At 40.2% G+C, this 23,359-nt stretch overlaps 1 protein-coding gene across 1 annotated transcript in view; it reads left to right on the top strand.

The window, feature by feature from the left end:
• The first annotated feature begins 1,848 nt into the window (after window positions 1-1,848).
• The window catches only part of kcna4 (potassium voltage-gated channel, shaker-related subfamily, member 4), a 55,697-nt gene continuing 34,186 nt past the window's right edge, over window positions 1,849-23,359 (top strand). Inside the window, exons 1-2 of the mRNA XM_044183709.1 lie at window positions 1,849-2,612; window positions 2,933-6,757. Coding sequence (XP_044039644.1) covers window positions 3,514-5,586 — 2,073 coding nt within the window. The 5' untranslated portion in view covers window positions 1,849-2,612; window positions 2,933-3,513 and the 3' untranslated portion in view covers window positions 5,587-6,757. The remainder of the gene's footprint in view (window positions 2,613-2,932; window positions 6,758-23,359) is intronic.

The raw sequence follows: 23,359 nt of genomic DNA on the forward strand, positions 1-23,359 counted from the left end.
CAGTCATTTTTGGTGACACTTTCCGGGGGCACAAACACATTGTTGTCTCCGCTGTTGGGGTTTTAACAGGGACCAGATGATGGCAGGGCCCCGAGCAGAGGGCTCCTGAAGTGTCTGGCTTGTTGTTATCCTCAAGTATAGATTTATGAATATTTTATACTGTTATATTCCACCACTTGTTTTTAAACAAAGTTTGGTTGAAATCTACTAACCTTTGAAACTTCCTCAAACTACGATACAACAGAGGCAAATTGGAACAAAGAGGATCAATGTGAAACAAAGCGTGGTGCCGTGTTTGACGCGTGTCCTTGTTGTCGTCATAATGGTTGTGTGAGGATGAGAGGAAAACAGGGCCTAGTTGAATAAGAGTCACTTCCTGCTGTATGGAGCCCATAATTCCTGGGTGCGCACCTGATACGAACCTCAGAGCTTTTGGTTGTGACGTGACACCCTCATATTACAAACAGTTGGGTGGTTACGTTAGATTTGTGTATGTTCATTACTTTTAAAAAACTATAAACCACATTTACTGCTGTGTTTAAAAAAAGTAATGATGTAAACAAACCTTTAACATATTAGAAATCATGATTAACTTTAATTTAGCGAAACTATTAACAGATCTCTACATTCATTTAGGAGGGACAGTAGATCTTATTCCTGTGTTTTGAAATTTGTTTATATTTGGATCAGGTATTGTATCTTTAAAGCTAGGGTAGGTAATGTATTTCAGAAGCATTTTTTTTTGTCATATCTGTTGAAATTCTTATTTACATCCTGACAGCAATCAATAAATCAAATGCTCTGAAAAAAAGAAGAAAAACATCCTGTGGCTGTCACTGGCCTGTAATAAGCCCTGACAATCATTTCATTCGTGCTGAATGATTTTTATACCTCTGGCAAAAAAAAAAAGAATATTTACAAAAAGTCCTTCATTCTCAATACAATTGGAATTTTCTAGAGATGTAGTTTGCATATCTGTAACACTTGCTGGGCTGTCCATGTAGATTTGATGTCATTCATGTCTTAGGTGATGTTTTTACATGTTGTACTGGAATACTGCAATGTTTTATACTGCTCAGGGTTTGTCAAAAGCAAATTTCCACTGTGGTAGACACTAAAGTTGTATTTTATCGTTACTTGTCTGAGCAGCTGTTGATTTTACATCCACAGCATCAACACACGTTCAGTTTTCTTTCTGATTTCTATTGACCGAACGGTTCTGGGACACAGTAAAAAGATAATGAACAAATAAATTAATTCACTTCTGAAATGGGTGGCGTCCAAGTGCTCTATTTAATTATTCAAATATCAAATGGGATGGCAGAAACTGTGGACTTTAATGATGTTTAGTTTCCCTGTTTACTCACAGGGGAAATTGCAAATATATTAAGATTTTAGAAGGTTTGTAAAACACAGAACTAAACTTATATTTTGGGGGTGTCAAGGAAACATATAATAAATTGATAGGCTTGATGCTAAATCAGTGTAGAGAAATGTATAATGGAGTATTGCCAATGCTTTAAAATCACACATTTATAATGTAAACTCTGATTTGGGACCCACACAGGTGAATTCTTTATATGGATTTCTGGTCTTGTGGGGTATGCTTGATGAAGACAAAATATTGAAAGGAAAAGTGTTCAATAAATATTTCTGAGCATTACTAAAATGTGCAGGGACCTTCTTCTATGATCACTTCTAAAACGTAAAATAGGACAAAAACAACCAATGTTTTTTTGGGTTGGGAGGATGGATTTAACTTAAAACTCCAAGTGCAAAGGCGTTTTTACGCTCCACTCCTAGCGAGTTACAAGTATCGACGTTACTTTAGGGATGAATGGAGAGTAATGCATTACTTTTTGGGGTAAGGACACCGGTTGCCACCCAGCAGTGATGATGAAGGGCAAAGGAGCCTCGGGTGTGAGACTGCAGCACGGTGCGCAGTGACCGGCTGCATCCACTGGGGGAGGACCGAGCACCGCCTGCATGCGCTGCGGTACATGAACGACTTTCTCACCGAGGCTCTCCATCATCACACACACACACACACACACACACACACACACACACACAATAGGAAGGATACCGGAGTATAGGTAGGGCTACAGCGGCAGACAGACAGATGTGTGATGCTCAGACTCAACCATGGGGCCATTTCCCCTCGCCTGTGTGAAGGTAAACTTTTACCCACCCTCGCATCTTTTCGCCGTGATCGTGTGGAGGTGTCATTGATGCCAACTCGCTGCTTGCACACCTGCTTCTTTTTTCTTCAATGGTTATTGCTGCCAGTATACCAGGAGCGATGCAGCAGAAACGGGGGCTGAAGTGGCGATAGATCCTGTTGAATTGAGACAAGACGTCGAGACGCAGCCAAAAAGTGTCCTCCTCAGAGTGCGTCAGAGCACGGATGTATATAGTGGATGATATGGTCGCTGGCTGGATACGACGAGGGATTTGTGATATTACCCCCCAAAATCCAGACGGAAATTTGGGCAAAAGCGAAGAACTGCATCCTCACGTAACCTACCCCTTCCTCCTCCTCCTCCTCCTCCTCCTCCAGCAGATTTGTTTGTAGGGGGGCTGAGGCGATTTCGTTTGGCCCCTTTTCACATGTAAGTATGAATGTCAGAATGAAGGTAGGCTATTTTAATGGGCAAAATGTGTGCGTAATATCTGTTCTAAACACAAATGTCTTCCATGCATTCATTTCCGAAAGCTTACCTTCACGTTCACTCAATAACAATAATAATACTAATAAATAATAACAATAACAATAATAATAATGATATGCCAATGAAGTTTTATCGCCCTTACATTGCAAAATATGTTATCCCGGACTATGCAGTCGCCAAAACAACGGACATAATACATTTTTTTTTCCGCCTAAACCAACTGCTGTTTTCTCTTGTCTTGTCTTTGCTTTTCCTCGCAGCTCCAGAGAGCATCAGATGAATAAAGTCATTCAGATTCACCGGAGCTCCATAATATAACAGCAAAGATCCAGTTTTTTTTTTATCTCATCACATAAAATGGCAACCAGGAGTGACCACGGAGGATCAAAAGACGCATTTGGGCGCAAGCCGCGGTCGTGGAGAATTTAACCACCTGATGGGCACCGGAGAAAGCGAGGAGAGACTGTTTTGGTGTAGCTTGTTGACTTGGTGATTTATAATGCTGAACAAATAAAGGGCGCTGCAAGTTTGACACAGAGCGTCTGCGTAACAGGCTATGCCACCGGGCCTTACATATTTTGGTAATGATGTCATAAAATATTGGAGGCCTGTGTCTCCTACCATGTAAGTAGCCACATGGACTGCACTCAGCATGGACTTGATTGAGGTGCGTTTGTTATTGTGACATTCTCATATTCACAACTGATTGGTCGAACCGGTTGATGCCTCATTATCTCTCTCTGTGCGCTCCGAGCTGCAACTTTTATCCTCTGGCCTGCATCCACATCGCCCTGAGGCGGTTACTGTAGCGCTCACGGACCGAACCGCTCATTGACTTAAAATGGAGTTTGCCATGGTGGGCGCGGACGGCGGGTGCAATAGTCACCTGCCTTACGGATATGCCCAAGCTCGCGCACGGGAGAGGGAGCGCGAGAGGGAGCGCCAGGTTGCCCAGTCTAGAGCGGCGGCTGCAGCGGCAGCTACCGAAGGTGGGTCCGGTGTGGAGGGAGGAGGCGGCGGCGGCGGCGGCGGCGTGGGGGGGTCCACCTCCACCTCCACCTCCTCCTCGAGCGCTCATCTCCTTAACAACTGCCAGCATCAGTCTCGCGCCGCCTCCTCCACGAGCGCCAACATCAGCAGCGGCGGTACCGCCTCGCGCCCCTCCTCCTCCTCCACCTCCTCCTCGCAGCCGCCACAGCACCAGCAGGAGCCCGAGCAGCAGCAGAGAGTTCTCAGAGAGCGGAAAAAGGAGCGCGGCGTCGGACGGTGGAGACGCAGCCGGACCACTCTCGGCGGGGACCTGCGCCACTCGGAGCTGGCCCTGCTCGGATCCGAGGAGGACATGATGATAGAGGAGGAAGAGGCTGAGGGAGCCGAGGAAGAGGAGGAGGAGGAGGTGGAGGGGGACCGGGGAAGCAAGAGGTCGAGTTTTCTGTGTAACATGGATGATGAGGAGGAAACCGTCTCGCTCACTGACAGGCGCCCTCAGTCCGGATACGAAAATGTTTACAGCGACTGCGGCTGCTGCGAGAGAGTTGTCATTAACGTGTCGGGTCTGAAGTTTGAAACTCAGCTCAAGACTCTCACTCAGTTCCCGGACACTCTCCTGGGAGACCCCGACAAGCGAATCAGGTACTTTGACCCGCTAAGGAACGAGTACTTCTTCGACCGGAACCGACCGAGTTTTGACGCCATTCTTTACTATTACCAGTCAGGGGGGCGGTTGAAAAGACCAGTCAATGTCCCGTTTGACATCTTCTCCGAGGAGGTGAAGTTTTATGAACTCGGGGAAGAGGCGATACTCAAGTTTCGGGAGGATGAGGGTTTTGTCAAAGAGGAGGAAAAACCTCTGCCGGAGGACGAGTTCAAGCGCCAAATTTGGCTGCTTTTTGAGTATCCGGAGAGTTCGAGCCCTGCCAGGGGGATAGCAGTCGTGTCCGTCTTGGTTATAGTCATTTCTATTGTCATTTTCTGCTTGGAGACGCTGCCGGAGTTCAGGGATGAGAAAGAGTATCTACAGCCACGACACAACTCCACTCAACCTGACCATGGATTTACTCCTTTCAACGACCCGTTTTTCATCGTGGAAACGGTTTGCATCATCTGGTTCTCCTTTGAGATTATAGTCCGTTTCTTTGCGAGTCCGAGCAAACCGGCTTTCTTTAAAAACATTATGAACTCAATAGACATTGTATCCATTTTGCCTTATTTCATAACTCTCGGCACGGACCTGGCGCAGCACCAAGGCAACGGGCAGCAAGCGATGAGCTTTGCCATCCTGAGAATAATCCGCCTTGTCAGGGTGTTTCGCATCTTCAAACTGTCCAGGCACTCAAAGGGGCTGCAGATCCTGGGTCATACCCTGCGTGCCAGCATGAGGGAGCTGGCCCTCCTCATTTTCTTCCTGGTCATAGGTGTCATCCTGTTCTCCAGCGCGGTGTACTTCGCCGAGGCGGACGAGCCCACCTCTCAGTTCACGAGCATCCCCGACGCTTTCTGGTGGGCCGTGGTGACCATGACCACGGTGGGCTACGGTGACATGAAGCCCATCACTGTTGGTGGGAAGATAGTGGGCTCCCTCTGCGCGATCGCGGGCGTGTTAACCATCGCGCTCCCGGTGCCGGTCATAGTGTCCAACTTCAACTACTTCTACCACAGGGAGACTGATAACGAAGACCAGACGCCGGTGGTGGAGAGCATGCCCCCGGGCTGCCCGTATTTCCCGGACTTTCTAAGGAAATTCAAAGGCTCAACCTCTGGCTCCTCGCTGGGTGACAAAGCGGAGTATATGGAGATGGAGGAGGGGGTGACGGAGTCGCTTTGCGGGCTGGACAAGAGCCCTAGTAAAGGAAATGGCACAGACATAAGCAGGAAAAACAGTACTAACTCAAAATCCATTCAGACTGACGTGTGATTACAAGTAGAGTTTCGTTTTTTCCTTTTTTTCTAAAGAAGAATACGCCCTATAAAGATATTGTATGCCCAAGAGCAGGTGGTCTCCCTAACACAAGTTTTACGCACGCCTCAGATCCCACACACACATACACACACACACACTCATACTCACAGGTCACCAATTGGCAAGTTAAAATATTTAATTCTCTCCATCTCAGAACAATTGTTTCTTCCAAATCCTCTCCACGCTGATTAAACTTTAGGAACGAGTAGAACAATTATAACCAATAGTTACCTAATGGGTTGATTAATGAATTCATCTAACCTGTGCGGGCTTCCAAATCTGACATCAAATCGAAATTCTAGACATGACAGGCTATGCATTCGCACTTTATGAGTTTCATCTGTCAATAACAGAAAGGGTAGGGATGATCGTTTTGCTGTTATGCAATAAAGTTCAAATTTGTTTGCACTAATGTAGACTTTACGCTGGGTTTGGCTGATTTTTATTTTAGAGACAGAAACTGTAGGCCATGCAAATGGCAATAATTTAGTCATCCTCTGACCACTTAGATGAAGAATGTTTGAGCAACTTCCTCAAAGAGAGCAAACTAAGGATATTAATAACCTCTTTCATGCGCTGCCAATACAAATTGGACTCCTATAAAGGAAAAGCCGAAGACAGATAAAACACTTTTGTTACTGTTCCAACACATAATATTAATAAAAAAAAGCTCATTGATAAGACATAGCATTTAACAGTCATCAAATAAACCAGGGCTATAATTATTTCTATGACATCTACACAAATATGCTTTTCCACAACAGGCCAAAAAAGGCCTTGTGTTGCTGACCCACCAGGAGAGCAAAGCACAGGAATCAGAGTTAAAAATGGCTGGAGAAATGACTTGCCCCCGCCAGGTTTTGTATGGACAGGCTTGGGGCCTTGGCGACAACAGTTTCCCCAGATTCATTTAATCCACCTCAAAATGACAATATCCCTTTACACGGACGCAGATGGAAAGCTATAGCAAAAATGACTCTGTTGTGGAAAGTCCTCGGAGGGGAGTTTGCGAGCAACTTCCTCTCCTGTCCGCTGGACTTCGTGCACAAAATATTTTTTTTTTCCTCAAGAGGACTATGATTATCTCCGAGCTCAGAGGATCTTCGGGATGTGGATGTCTTCCAAGGTATGTAGCCTACAGGTCGTGTGTGACTGTGATTTTTATCCAGTGATGATGAAAACAACTCCCAGTGTCATGGGAGTGAGCCAATAATGCTCCTGAAAATATGTTGAAATATCCGAAGGACGATAAATACAACAAATGCAACACTCACTACGTACAATATTTAGATACACAGCATATTTAATAGTATCAAGCCAATTCAATAGTATTTTCAACACTTGGTTGCCCCCTAGACCAAAAAATGACGCATGATTACGCGTGCGTAATAGTGCGTAAAATACTGTAGATGGACGCTTGCCGAATATGGCGCACATTCCAGTCATCATGTGGTCATTTTGAATGTTTCTCCTGTACAACGTTTATGCCACACTCAGGTCTAATATCCAACAATATTACAAACACCTTCACATTCATAATAGCTGTAATTATCTCATTTAAGGTGACATCAGGTCATCCTGCTGAGAACTTATGCCAAAGCTTTTGGAAGATTTACCACAAAGGATTCTGTGGCTCATTAGTGTCTGACAAGTTTACAAATGCAGTACTTAAGCTAAAGCTTGAGAACAGTAATTATTTTTACATAACTCTGAAAGTAATGTTAAAGTGCTACAGAGTTTACTCCCTGCTTTGTTTGGACAGTCTTGATTGCATCCACATAAAAAGATAACTGATTTTAGTTTCCTTATTTTGTCTCTGCTGTTCAGTCGTATTATTGTCAGTATTTTCACCTTCCACAGCAGGTGTAGATTGAGGACATTGTGACACATGAAGCCAGAATATATTTTTTCACAACATTTATCAGCCTAATCAATGCCTTTTAGGATTTCAAATGTGAAAACTTTTTGATGCCTAAATCTATACATGTAAGAAAAACATAATGGGAAAAACCCATCGATTCAAAAATGTGTTTTGCTTTTTGTTACTTCAGTTGGATGTTTGAGTTTCAGTTTGCAGGATGGTGTATGTGCAGAGTTTGACACTGGAAGGCCGTTTTCACGTTCATCTGATGAAGATGGAAAGTTTCTCTGTGCCTTAAATCTCAGTTTAGGACGTGTACGTACGAGCAGGATTTTGAGACATCACAAGTAGTTTGAAAGCCAGTCATGGTCCAGTATGCAACGTACACAAGTGTGAGGTGGGAACTCGAAGCCTCTAGTGCACAAACACTGAGAATGGACTTTACAGTGAAGTAGGAGGCAACTTGTGTCCAGCAGGAATGAGGAAGGAGTAGATGTAATTTTAAGAAATTTGAAATAGGTAATTGAACTTTTATGTGGGAGAACTATATCAGACACAAATTATTATTCAAAGAAGAGTATTTTTATGTCTTAAAACATGTGTGGAGGGGTCAATAAGTAGTGCAAAGTTTGTCCCAACATGGGGTCACCTGGATTATAGATGGGATCACAAAAGATGCAGTATATATTATAAATAACACAAGAACAAAATAATATAATTTTGAAGTATCTCAGCATTTATTTAACATCCACAAAAAATCTCTAAACATTTGGGGTCATTAGATTTCTGGGCCCTAGAAACTGTCTCATATGTTGGGAAAAAGTTGAGAAAACATAATAATTGTTGCTCAGAAAAGTTACAAAGCCAAAATGTAACTTCACAGTACGTTGCAGTGTTTTGAGCAAAGATAAAATCCATCAAAAGATACCATATACTGTACTTACAAATATGCCTTTTGTCATAATCAACAGACATTTGCATTCATACAGTAGATCTACACACACTGTCACTCACTCCTTCAGTGCTTCTCAACATTCCTCAGCACATAATCACTGCATCAGTGTATAATAATTTATTGCACTGTGTGTTTATATCCTCAGAGGAACTATTCTTACAAGATATTTTCAACACCCACAACCAAACACACAGCACCATCCTGGCACGGAGCCAACTCCTCTTGATACCTCACACTTAGCACTTACATAATGTGGCTTATGGCAAGAGGCGCAATCCAAAAAAATTTTCAAGCAAAGTGTGTGGGTCAGGCATATTCTTAGGCCTGTAGCTGCTGAGCTGACAGAGCTGAAAACAGCCTGTATCATCCTGAGCCACATAACAGGGCTGAATGGTTTTGACTGTTCATAGCGTCCTATTGTCACGTGCACGGTGAGTCTTTGTAGTGCAGATTTAGACCATATGGCCGGGCCATGTGACAAAGTTTGAGTTATTTATGGTTATTTCTCAAAAAGTATTCCATGACTGTCAAAGGACATAAAGGAGAGGTGGAAAGAAAGTGAGTGCGCAGTACATAATGTCAGACTAGGTTATGTAATAATTGGAAGAACAGAGTACAAACGAAAGCTAATCGCCAGTTTTGCTAATCACTTAATAGTCTGAGTCACTTATCTGTTAAAGACACCAAACACTTGTTGGTTCTAGCTTCTCCAGTGTGACGATTTGCTGCTTGCCTCTATTTTATACCATTGTAACATGAAGACCTCTGGGGCTTTTGGCCAGTTGGTCAGACATAATAAACAGTTTGAAGATATCACTATAGCACACTTATGGTCGCTACTGATGTGCTTTTGGCAATTTTTATGTCTTATTAGGACTAAATGATTACTTGATTAATCATTTGATTTGAACTGACAGATTTACTGATAATGAAAGTAACAATAAGTCACAGCTCTAAAAGGTATTGACACAGCTACAGTATTATCCTCTTGTGAATGGACTGCTCATTCATATATGTTGTTTACAATGCTCCATTCTAGTACACAGTACAAACAATAGTGAACCACAGTGATTCCGGTTTTCTTGTAGAATGAACTCTACGGGGTCAGAGTCATATTTGTACTGCACAGAACCAAAGCTGGATTACTTTGTTGTACTTTAATTAATTACTCATTTGTGTGGTAATATGCAACTCTAAAGCACAATTAAAAACTGAACGGTACGGTGGCTCCTGCATTTTTACGCTATCTTAAGGCTAAGTCTCATAGACGGGGCCACAGTCAAAATGTATTATTAATATGTGTTTATTTAACCAAGAAGTCTCTTGAAATATATTACAGTATATCTTTTATTAGAGAGTCTTGGCCAAAATGGCAGCGTGGAGTAGTTAAAAGAGTCACATAAAAAATAATTACATTCACATATAGCACAATAACATAGGACACGAGAGGCATAAAGGACATCTTTAATATTTCAGTTAATATCACAAACTAACAGACATACAGCAAACATGGGGGAGGACAGTATTCCAGGTTATAAATACTGGTTGGCTTCTGGGATTTTGGGCAGAATGCATTGTGGGAATGTGTGTGGGGGCTCAATAGGGGCCCTAACCTGGCCCAGCATAGCACAGAACATACTGTTAGCTTTGTGGTGGTGTTGTCCTACAATCATTCAGCTTGAATTTTACTGTCTTGGTCTCGGCCAAAGCTTCTATTAAGTGCCTTTCATTAGTATGTCACAAATTTAAAAATAAAACTAGCGTCAAAAAATGTGGCTATTTCAAACATAGTGTGCAGCCTTTCTGCAGTGTACTGGAATCCACTGGATACTTGTTCACTGCATTGTGTTCAGTTTTACAGAAGTGCATGTAACTGTATGCCACGCAACCTTTTACATGGTCATAAGTTGGCAAAAGCCCCAACTACTAAAAGACAGAACAGCTCCAAAATTAAAATGTCTGACATGTCTTACAGTTAAACAGATCTTTTCAACCTGTGTCCATGAATGTAACAGACCAGTATTGTGACAGTCGACTCGTCAAGATTGAAACAACCTGCTCTGCATAACAGAAGCCAAATTGTGCTGACAGCCATAGGTCAAAGTCAAAGTTGACCCTGCTGACAAATGGCTCATTTAGCTGCTCACAAAATGACTCCTACCTGCAGCCAAGACATCCATCCATCTTCTACATCTGCTAATACCTGTGGGTCACAGGGGGCTGGAGCCCATCCCAGCATACACTGGGTGAGAGGCAGGGAACACGCTGGACAGGTTGCCAGTTATTCACAGAGCTAAAATAAAGACACACACATTTATACTCACTTTCACTCCTTAGAGTTTCTAGTTTACCTGACCTGCATGTCTTTGGACAGTGGGAGGAAACTGAAGCACCCAAAGGTAACCAAAGACAAGGAGAACATGCATACAGTGCAGAGGAGTTAATGATGATACTCTACAGTTTTTGTTGAAACCGCTATATTTTGAAGGCTGGAGTTTGTGGCCCTGTTGAAATGCGTTGTGTTATTCAGAGAGTTGTTTCTAATATTGTGTCCACCCCATTTATATCAATTAAGGTAGACTACAGTAAATATTACAAAACACCTATCAGTATAACACAATAATAAAACAGCACTACAAACTACAGCCTCCAAAATTATCATAAAGATGAATCAACACCTCTCTAAAACAGCTTCAACAAAAAACTGAACATTATAGCCTTCATGAAGGGAGTCAAGTCCCACAAATCTATACAACATAGAACACACTCTATCCTTACACCTTAGGATTTACTGTATGGCTGTATTAGACATTGTTGCATTTGTTTTAGTTGGGTCTATGTACTTCATAAACTGGCAACTCAGCCATGAGAGAAATAATCTTCTTTCATTGTTGATGCTCCTGTCTAAAATTTAAAGCATTTTTTTTGGATGACCTCTTACTTCTTAGTGTATTCAATGCTGGAAACAACTTGTTGACAACTAGATAGCACAGCCATTCAAACCACATGTAAGCTTTCATAAAGTGTTCATGTAATGCTTTTGGTACAGCAGCAATGTCCAACACTGATCATGAATATGGTATCAGAAGTGATAAAAAGTCATATTCTAGTTTCAGAGGTGAGAAGTGACAGTGAAATTTAGTGGCAGGTTGTTATCTTAACAATAGTGCACTGTGGGTAGACTCAGTGTTTTATATTTCACCTCTCAATGTAAAATGTGAACTTTTAAAGGCACTGTACACCAACAGAAGTATTTTTTTATAGTTATTATGACTGATTAGATCTCAACACAAACATGTGGAATGAATTTCCTTCCTCATCTTTTTTTTTAAAGTTTTTTTTATTTGAAACGTGCATTGTTTACATATTTGCTAGCTTGCCGTCTTCTTCTTCCCTGCCTCTTCTGGTGCATTGCTACTTTTCTTGCCACATCACCACCACTCGTCAATCAGTGGAATAGTGTGAAACCATTGGCAGGAATTTGTATTATGTCACTTGCATGCTCGTGCACTCGTGTGTGTGTGTGTGTGTGTGTCTTTGTGCGCGTGGCTGACACAAGCAAAACAAGGACCCGCACATTAAACCATAGCTCCATAGTGGTCAGCCTCTCTGCAGGATACCTTTAATGTGATACCACCACTCTGACCACCACAAATCCACTATTGCTGCTATGAATGGGCATTGTTACTGAGTCTGTTTTTGCAGGCAACTGTATAACAGTTCTTTACCATTTTTGCTGTGTTCATGTGCATTCCCTCAATACTTATATAGTATTATCAAGGTGTAAGAGAGAGGGAGATGTTAATCAAACAATGTGTAAATGCCCACACAGTCCTGAGGACAGGACTAATCAGCCAAAATAAGTGAAATCACCAAAGGTGTGCAGGATAAACATTGTATCAGCACATTGTTCCCTAAAAAAATAAATGGTTAAATGTTAAGAATTTGACCAGGAAAGTTCACAGTTTTTCCACTGATCCAGCCGGTCATTTTTTTCATAAATATAATGGTTTTGTGGAAAAATCATTAATCAAGCACAATTACATAGACTGGAACAACATAATAATGCCTGTTTGTTTGAGGAACAGAATTGTACATTATTGTTTTAAGTAATTATTGTAAATTATCTTTTCATAGATGAGCCATCACTGATAATGCCTCACTGATAAAATATTTTCCTTAGAAGTAATCAAAGCAACATGAAAAGAAAACAACAAATAAACAGAGTGGAATTTCACGAGGCTGGAATGTCTCTCCGTTCATCTGTCTTTCTGATACATTAATGAGCCTGATAAAGGCCTGTCAGCTTGCTGCATTGCTAACACACACAATAGATGATCCCAGCTGTTGTCATCATGTGAGTATTTACGATAATTGTTGGCCCTTTAAAAAAATGAGCCGGGTCGAGCTACCGTCTTGTAAAACCATTAACAAATGGTTCAAAGAGGACGGGATTGAACAGTGGTGGAAAAGGTACTTAGATCTTTTACTTAAGTAAAAATAGCAATACCACAGTGTAAAAATACTCTGTTACTGAACTCAAAATTCTACTTAAGTGAAAATACAAAAGTATTAGCATCAAAATATACTAAAAGTGCAGAATGGCCTATTTCAGAATAATATATGTTATATTATTGGATTATAAATTGTGATGCATTATGTGTAAGCATTAGTTTCATGTTGCAGCTGGTGGGGCTTTATACTTTATATACTGCTGCGTAGTTTACAGCGATCTATAATAACACATCATAATTTATTAGTTGATTATATTTTGTTTTAATAATCTGAATCTGCAAAGTAACCAGTGGTGGAGGAAGTATTCAGATCCTTTACTTAAGTAAAAGTAATAATACCACACTGTAAAAATACTCCATGACAAGCAAAAGTCCTGCATTGAAAATGTTACTTAAGTATTAAGTATAATCAAGAAAATGTAGTTAAAGTATTAAAGTAAAAGTACTCAATGCAGAAAAATGTCCTGTGACTGTTATATTATTATATATTATATCATTAGATTATTATTACTCACGCATTAATGTAAAAGCAGGATTTTACTGTTGTAGTTGGTTGAGGTGAAGCTAACTTTTAACTGTTTTTCATAAAACTGTAACTAATGATTATTATCATTATGGATTAATCTGCTGCTTTTTCTCCATTAATCATCGATTGATTGTTTGGTTTGTAAAAAATTCAGAAAATACTGAGAAATGCTGTCACAGTTACCCAGAGCCCAAAGTGACACCTTCACAATGTTTGTTCTGTCCAACCAACAGTCCAAACCTCAACATTATTAAAATACATTAAAATCATTAAAATGATTAAAAGGAAAAGCAGCAAATCTTCACATTTGAGTAGCTGGATCAATGAACTGTTTTTACATCAAAAATGACGATTATCAAAATGGTTGCCAATTAATTTTCTGTCAATCCATTAATTGATTAATCATTTCAACTGTACTTGTATAAATTGTTTGGTAGTTTACTTTATAACAAAAAATCATATTTTATAAACTCTTTGTATGTTTTGTATGCCAAAATCTTAATGTATACAGTAGACAGTAACTAAAGGTGTCAGATAATTGTAGTGAAAGTAAAAAGTACAATATTTGTCTCTGAGATGTAGCGCAGTAGAAGTATAAAGTGTCATGAAAAGAAAAGACTCAAGTAAAGTACAAGTACAATACTTGAGTAAATCTACGTAGTTACATTTCAGCTCAAGAAAGCCATTGACTCTGATTATTGATGAGCTGCTGTCCAAACTTATTGGTCAGAGAAAGAGTGAGCCAAAGGCAGTCAGTAGTGAGATAAAGATAACAGGCTTTCAACCAGGTGAGAAAGCATGACCAGCATTTTTTTGGCACTGGTTCTGTTGGGTCACCAGTCGCTAAACCCCTCGCCCAAACAAAGATTACCCAATCATAACTTAGCAACCGTAACTAGGCACTGCAGGCCTATCAAACTTTGGATTTAAAGAGTTTGGATAATGGTGTCTATAGCCTTTCCAAAAAACCATTAACACAAAACCAAAATTGTTAGGAATTAACTAAAAAGTGTGTTTATATGTTCTAACATAAGCTGCAATCATTAGCATGTCCAGCTAACTAGCTTACTACTTACAGTAGTTACCTAACAGGTTACTTTCAAGGCCAATGAGCACATCATTAACTAACTACACTAGTGTATGGGGTTACAGGTTATGTTAAAAAAAAGGCTTGTTCAAGACTAACACATTTACTTTGTAGTATTCCCCTTTTGTGTGACAGCCGGTCCTGAATGCTATCAGACTTTAGGCTAACATTAGCAGCTTGCCTTGCTTGCAGGATTTGGGGAAGATCTGAGTTAGCATTACTTTCACCAAACACATTGGTTAGTTCTCATCCTAAAAGCTTTTTCTACTGTAATGTTAAAAGTGAAACATACTGTTTGAAAATATGAACAAGAATGGAAGCTAAGTAGCCAATCTGGTTTATGTTAGAATGAAATAACAGATCAGATCTTACATTTTTCCTATCATACCTATAACACTAGAACTAATGAGCTCTACATTACAATACAAGAACAATGCTGTTTCTTTATTTCCATGTATTATTCATGGACCATCAACTGGTGAGGATGCTAACAGTTTGCCTGGGACCTGTTAGCTTTAGCTTCAATCTTTTTGCACAAAATCATGTATGTAGCCATCAAGTGCTTAAGACCCCTTTTACATGATTCTCATTTTAAAAAGGAGTCAGCTGGAAACATTAAGTCAGCCAGCCTGAGACAGCGTTTTTACCCAACTCATGGAGCTAGCTAGCTAGAGCTGACAAAATCTTCCAGACAGTTGTCACTTCACTCAGCAAAATCAACGGTCACCGGCTAGAAATACGAAGCCTGCTTTTGTTTACTTCAGTCTGAGATTAAGAGTGTATTGTTTCAAAAATTACTAAGAATTTCGATGATAAACCTTCCACCACTATCACTGTAAACTGCATGTGCTGTGTAACAAACAGTCAGTTGGACAACCTGCCCTTTCACTGACCAATCAACTGCAATCCACAGTAACATCTTACTTGTTCCAGGCCATCATGTACTTGGCAAAGACTGTTTGTCACCTCCCATTTTCCACATAAACAAAATGTTCACAGCCCAGTCTGACGAGAGCAGGTAATAAAGCACTCTTGGGATTACAGCCTCAGTGTAAGTTTAAACCAGCCTGAGGTTTCCATGTAGCAGTTGCATAATGTCCTTTTATTGAAGGATAGCAACCTGATTCTTTACACCCTCCACTGTCTCCCGTCTTTCTAATTGGCTGCATTAATCTGACAGCATCCCAGGCTTTATTATATTACTTCATTCTAGACGTGTAGATTGCATTGCTAATTATGAGCTGCTTTTGTATGCTTATGCTATTGCCTCACAGTTATTAAAAAAACAGCAGTTGTTGCATGTTATGTGTTTAAAAGAGAAATACTGATGATGGCAAATATAAAATAAAATAGATTACAAAATCAATATTTGATTTTTGACGATATGGTATACTGATCTGTCAGTTTACCTGCAGCGTTCACAGAGGTATGTGTGGTCAAATGTTGATTAGGTTTGCTGTCACACACAGACAATCTGGGGCAACAGAGGATTACAGATTTGTTATGGCATTGGGAAAGGTAAGCATTTCAAAGATTTGTCATATCAAGTTTAGGCCCCCCCCACCATTTTCCAGAGTGCTACCTAAAACCCTACAGCGCTGCAGCTTTTTAGGAACAAACTTGAGATTTGATTAAATGGAGCAGCTGCTCAACCACAAAAAAGTTTTCTCTCCCGCTCCCTGTGAAGATGAGCTGGTGAGCAGAGGACCGGCGCCCTGCTGGTCCTGTAAACTTTTGAGGGGCCGCAGATGCTGATCGCACTGTGGGAATCAAGAAACACACATACACACACACACACACATCAGTATGTGTCTGGAAAATCATTGGAGAGTGAAGACAGCCATGCATGCACTTCAGAAGTTATTTATTGTAAAATGTCATGGAAACTAGCTCTCTAAAGATTTATATAGGATTTTTTTAAATTCTGACTCAGAAGTGATGCCTTGCACATGAGGGATATGGGTTGAGTTTGCATGTTCTGACTGTGAGTTACCTTCAGGTAACTGGACAAAATAAGCAGTTTGAAATTGTATAGATGGATACTATCAGTGTCTGTATCAGCTCCCACAAATTAGCGTGGATTTTTATCATTTAACCCAGTTTTGACCAAAAATAAGGGTTTGAAAAAAGGATTAGAGAAAATGGCAAAGCAATGAAATTAACACTGCAGCTTCCCTGACTGTGATATTGGTCGTTGCAGGTGATACAGAGTGCAGAGAAAAGCAGATAATGTTTGTGGATAGCATTATGTCACCACGAGGTGCGGCGCAGCAGCAAGCAAGTGGCTTTGAGAATATAGAACAGATTCGAGAAAACAAACAAACCCAGAAACAAAAAACTAAGTTTAATTGTGTTTTAGGCACTTCGAATGTCCCACAAACTGAAATCTCTGTGTCCAAGTCTCTGCACAAATGCTTGTCTTATTGTCATTGTTTACACACCAAACATGCAAATGCTGCTCTACTACTAATACTACTCATCAGGTTTGTTTGATTTACATATATCACTCTTAATTGGAAATGGTCTAAGCATATTAGTTGCAGCACTGAAATGCACTACATGGAAGGCAAATAGTTTAGTCAAGGCATGACATTCTACATACACAAATTCTCACTTTGTTTGGAAAGATGTGGTCATATCTTGTTCCTGCTTACATGAGGCCCATTAGAGTCATATCAGTTTGTCTTAATGCTGAAATTACTCTGTAGTATAAAATAACCGAACGTATAAAAACTATGTCTTGTGACTTACAATTGTTTAGGGCTTTTTTATTTTGGCTGTTGGATGTGTAAATATTTGAAAAGAAAAAGTTGGAAAATATTTTTGCTTTTCTGGAATGTTAACAGTCAGCATGATGTCTTTGCCTATCAAAAGGATTGACTCATTATTGATTTATTTGATTTTACTCATTGTTTTCATAATTTCTCGTTGGATCAGTGGCGGTCAGAACTGCAATTAAATGCTGTTTGTCTAAAAAATACCTCAGGCTACTCATGATTACGTTAGACAACAGACAAATTCTCCTTTTCTTGTACATCAAGAACAAACCAAACCTGTGACATGGGGATGATGGGGTTGGTCAGGCAGTGCGTCACACTAACGTGCTGTCATTGTTTACATTATATTAAATCAGTCTGGATATGATATGACACTTATGCAGTTACACATTTTTTTGCAAGTCACATTTAAATTTCAGTCCCTCTGTCCCATTTTAAAATAGAAGAGAAACTACAGTTGCAGTCCACAGTTATTATGCACAAACTGAACTTGTAGGTTTATAACAACTGTAGAGCTTCTTTCAATCAAAACATCTGCTCTTTGTGCATACGTTGACGAATAATGTAACCCAAATAACAGGAGTAGGCTTTAGAGAGCTTCTGACTAATAATGAGTCAAATTACATTATTAATGTAGGCCCGCTATATTAGGCTACAGCATACTTCTCATGCAGCTTTAAAGTGGTCATATTATGCTTTTTGGCTTTTTCCCTTTCCTTTATTGTGTTCTAATACTTTTTTGTCTGTGTAATAGGTTTGCATGAATTGAAAAGTCAGTGGTTAAAATTAATTTTTTACACTATTCCTCAGGACTATCACCCCACCCTTTTTTTGTGCTCACTTCATTTTACCGAGGACTGCTTCGTGAACTGGCAACAGTTAATTTCAGGATTTTCTAATGCTTACTTCTGAAAGACGGTGCAGTTCCGACTCTGTTTGGCCAATCTGGAGATTCAGAATCAAAACCTGTAAGTATGCTTTATGAGTTGTGGATTCTATTTAAAATAAACAAGGCAATGTTTACCGAGTGCTCAAGTGCGGAGTTATAGGTTGTAGCTAACCCAGCTAAAGTTGTAACGTTGTACCAGGTGTTAACGCTAGTTTGCTGAAATTGTGTTGAAATATGGTGATGGTTTGTGCATTTCAAGATATGGACCAATGCTGTTGTGTGGATGTGGATTTATGAGTAACTTGTACCAGCTGCTATGTTACGGTCGCAGTCAAATGTAGGTCTCTGCTAACTTTGTAGCCAATGTTATTGTGTTCAAATGGTTTTCCTCATCAACTTTTTGCCCACAAGTACGTAAAACTGTATAAAAAATGTTGATTGCTTTTCGATCACAATATGTTGAACAGTGTCCAAGTGTGCATGTATGTTTATAACGTCATGTTACAGGCTAAGATGTGAAGGCACCAAACCACCGTAAGTCTCAGCTAATTTGGTAGCGTTAGCTGCCGTTATTGTGATTTTGCTAATCAGCTCTAGGCCCACCTTTACCTAAAATTATATAGAAATATGCCAATGGTTTTTCGATCATAAGATGTACAACAGTGTTTCAAGTGTGGAGGTGAATTTATGATTACAAGCTGTTATGTCGGCAATCCACTTACTGTATGCTAACCTGATGTTTGGCTATGTTGATAATACCCCCAGTGTTTTTCTACCGGCTCTGAGCTGTTTTACTTTCATAGGACTGCCGACAATATTTCGGCTGGATTCCAGCAAAAGATGAAGTACATCTACAACGGCTGTTTAAGTTGCTTTTTACGTGGAGGCCGTTGTCATAACCAACAGTGTATTTGGTTGTTGTCTGCTGATTTCACTGAGGATAACAATGTTAGTGTTGCAGATACTGAGTCTTTTCATGGGATTTAAAAGTTGTTTTAATTACTTGTCTAGTTACCGGTTGAACCGGCTTCGTTTGGGATCATGCTCGTCAGGACCCGCCCTACTCTCCTTCTGATTGGCTAGTAGTCCTTACCTAGGTACTGCGCATGTGCAACTCCCAACAACGATCGAATAGAAGTGAGATGCCTCACTCGTTAGCTAAAGCGGCGCGTTCAAGACACAGGGTGAAAAGAGATGGTGCAGCAGTGTGCAGTATGACAAAAATATGGCGCTTTTTGAAAATTAAACCATGTGAACATATTATGGTACAACCCCAAAATTGAATTATGAACCTGAAAATGGACATAATATGACCACTTTAACTTTAGCAACACAACATCCTACAACAGATTTCATATTATACTTTCATTTCTTATGGACATCAGACTGGAATGTGTTAAAGCAGCAGTGTGGAGGTGTGTGTTTTAATCTTTTTTAAGACTAAGCCTACTGGACCTTCCACTTTTAGAGTAGAGCATTTAATTTAATGATAAGGAATATTATTAATAGGAATTAAAGGCCCATTAATGAATGATGTTTAAACTGATTCCAATGACTATGTGCAATGTGCATTTAGAAAACTGCAGAGAATTATTACCATCTCTCAACATTTCTATGGATCTTTCTAGCCTCTTTGAGCTAATTGTTTTGGTTGCACATGCTGCAAATTGACTATATGGTTCCATTTTACTGCTCTCATCAATCCCATTTACAGCAAACAAGCTCTGATAAACCCACTGTACGGTACCTGTCCTACAACAAACAGCCGACAGTCAGAGTTAATGACTTGCTGGTGAAGAAAGTCAAAGTTAAAGACCCAGATATTTCTCTGGAGTTGGTGGAGGATAGTAAACACTGGACTTCAATTCATCTGGTGGACAGAAACATGACTCCAATGGGATGATAATGTTGCTCCGTATCTACTGGATGTGTAAAATAGGCAACTGCTTGCTAACACATTGGCTATACCAACCTTATAACATAATAAAATGTCTATGCTAGATGATGGATGTGGGACAAACTATTTTACACCACCTTTCACACTGATCAAACTCTTTCTCAAACTGCAGAGAGCTTACTTCAACTTCACTCACAACAGCTTGACTTGTAACTTAGCTTAGCAGCTAACTTTTAATAGTTATAATCAAAATGCCCGTTACCGCAATAAGAGTAGGATTGCCAGTTAAAGCAAGAGTAGAGTGCTCTCTTGTACATTAACTGGAAATCTTTGATCTCAGTTTGCTAGGATTTACTAACTTTTTCAACAAAACCTGTGTGTCTGCAGTTAGAAATCTCAATGCACATTGATTCTTCATCACCCACAATATTATGTTGCACAGTCTAAAATATCAGTAACAATCCCTCTTCTGCTTCCATCCTTTTCTCCAAAACCTGTTTGGTTTTCTTGCCTTTTTTCTTGGTCTGTCAGATACTAGCAGCTTGACAAAATATTTCAATGATTACATCTTACACAATTTGTCAGTAAGTAGTATATCACCATTATCTAACAGATGTTACAGACATATGGTACTGTATATTACTCACTTGTGGTGCTGTTTAACAGAGACAACTTAAATTCAGATCAAATCACAGCATTATTCAGTGCCATGTACAACTGAATACACACCTCTTATCTGAGTATTCTTTCCACCAGTTCCAGACATTCTGGGAACCATTAATGTTAAATGCTGATAGGTAATATCCAGTTATGTAAGTGCCACATGTGCAGTCAACATCAATTACAGTTAGACGACCTCAAGTTTCACCCTATGGTCAGTCTAGGCCGGCGTGGACATGGAAAACAAGAATCCTAGTAGAGCCTGGATCAGGGGGGCGTCTCCTCCTGTATCGAACACTGTTATGTAAACTTGGGGCTCTCCAACATTAAAGGTCTCACGGCTTTTGTCCTGCCCGAGCAGCGATTGTACGTGTTGGAAAATGGCTGCCATGACCAGACCTCTACAGACCTCGTCTCCCACTCGTTCTCTCTGCTCTCCTGCTTTGGAGTGACTAGATGCTTTTATGTGGAGTGACTAATGCTAGCTCTAAAGGGCCTGGGGTGTATCTCACTATGTGTGAATGCGTGCGGGTATGTGCATTTGTGTGTGTGCATGCGAATGCTGTATGCAACCAATCAGCACGCCGGGGCTTGACTCGCTTACATGAAGATGAGTCAGTTTCATGGTCTGCAAAGACCGAGATCCCCCCCACACACTTCATCTCGATCCATGCAAATGGTTTGATTTGTAATTGTGCATGAGTTACTGTGTACCATAATACTGTAGTGCCAATTCATACGCATATAAGGGCGCTCGGATGAGAGTTGCAGAGAGGGCAGGAGTTTGGAGGTGAGACTGATGAGTGCAGATTGCCACAAACAGTAACATTCACTGTGTGGCATTTTTATGCTGAAAGAGTCGGGAAATGATGTTTGTGTGCCATTCATTATGATGAAAAAGGGGATGAAGAACAAAAGGAAATTTAAAACTGTGAGACTGTCAGACTACAAATGGCTGCATGTAGATAGCTATCAGATGGCGTGACAGTATCTTCATGTGTGCTACACTCATTCATCACATTTATACATCCATAATTGTTTGGACAAAATAAAGAAATTATAATTATTACAAAGATTATTGGCTTTATTGGTTGTCGTCACTGCTGCTGCTTCTGTTATTGTTTTAATTATCATTTTAAGAAAGCCTGCCAAAAACCTGTTGAACGAGCAATGATGCTGATGATGTCAGTATGGAGGAACTCCTCACTCTTTTCCTTCTACAGTACATCTTCTTTGTGTGTGAATACACACTACAATGTATTTATATTATGTAGAGGGACAGCATAGTGGCTCAGTGTTTAGCCCTATCATCTCACAGCAAGAAAGTCCTTGTTTTGGGTATGGATAATAAATGGATGGATGGCTAATGTAGGTGATTTAATCAGCAGTTATTGGTTTGCCTGAAACAGCATGTTGGTTTTGTGGTCATGCCTTTTAACTGCCTTGGATCTCTGTAACCTGTATGTGGGGAAATTTTCAGTGCTTATACTGTTTCTCACCGATTTCATCATGTTGCATTAGATATCTTGGGCCTCATATTTGCTTAACACCTTAAGAATGTAATTGTTCACTGGTTAGCTGAGGTTGAAGTAGCTTTATAAAAGAAACATCACAGTTGGTGTTGCACTTTGTCTCTATCGCCTCTCTCTACAGGGCACTGTCACTGTGAACAGAAATAGAGAGCTGAGGGGAAGGAAGAGCATTTTACAGATATTAATTCAAAGCAGCAGCTGGCCAACGGGTGAATCATTCAACTGAAATATCTACCAACCAATTCTCACACACTTTATCTCAAGCAAGTATTTTTTCTCCATAGCTGTTTATAAACTCTGTCTCCAAGAAATTATGTTTGTATACTACTAATTTGTTTTCCCAATAACGTGATGGGAAACGTAATTGTTGCCCGCATTATGTTCAATTACTTTGTGTTAGGGAAGGAAGCGCTACATTTCTGTACCTCACAGAAATCAAAGCGAGGACGTTGGGGTGCATGTTGGGAGTACAAAGCGTAGCACTTTAAATTTGAGTCCTGAGTAGCTTGCGTGGTTGGATTTAGGCAACAAAAACACTGGACAATTATTTTTCACCTTTTGTCTCATGCTTGAAGTCACTGTTGACTTTTTCTGCATTAATCCAAGACCAAAATCTTTTCCTAACCATAACCAAGCGCTGCAAGTGCCTAAACATAATCGCAAACACAAACATTGAAGGAAAAGTTTGACATTATGGGAAATACGCTTATTCGATTCTTCCAGAGAGTTAGATGAGAAGGTTGAGCCCACTCTAATGTCTGTACAGTAAATAAGAAGCTACCACCAGCCGCCAGTTAACTGATCCTGGCCAAGAAATAGTCTGGCACCAAATCTCTAGTAAAACTACAAACACAAGATATAACATTTTAATTAGTGAGCTTTAGAGGTGCTGGTAGGCAGTTTTTGTTACCTTTGGACAGAACCGGGCTAGCTGTTTCCCCCCCGTTTCCAGTCTTTATGCTAAGCTAACTGGCTGCTGACTGTAGCTTCATATTTATCATACGGACATGAGAGTGGTATTAATCTTCTC

Source organism: Siniperca chuatsi, linkage group LG1 (assembly GCF_020085105.1).
Source record: "Siniperca chuatsi isolate FFG_IHB_CAS linkage group LG1, ASM2008510v1, whole genome shotgun sequence".
In the NCBI taxonomy this organism is placed as follows: domain Eukaryota; kingdom Metazoa; phylum Chordata; class Actinopteri; order Centrarchiformes; family Sinipercidae; genus Siniperca; species Siniperca chuatsi.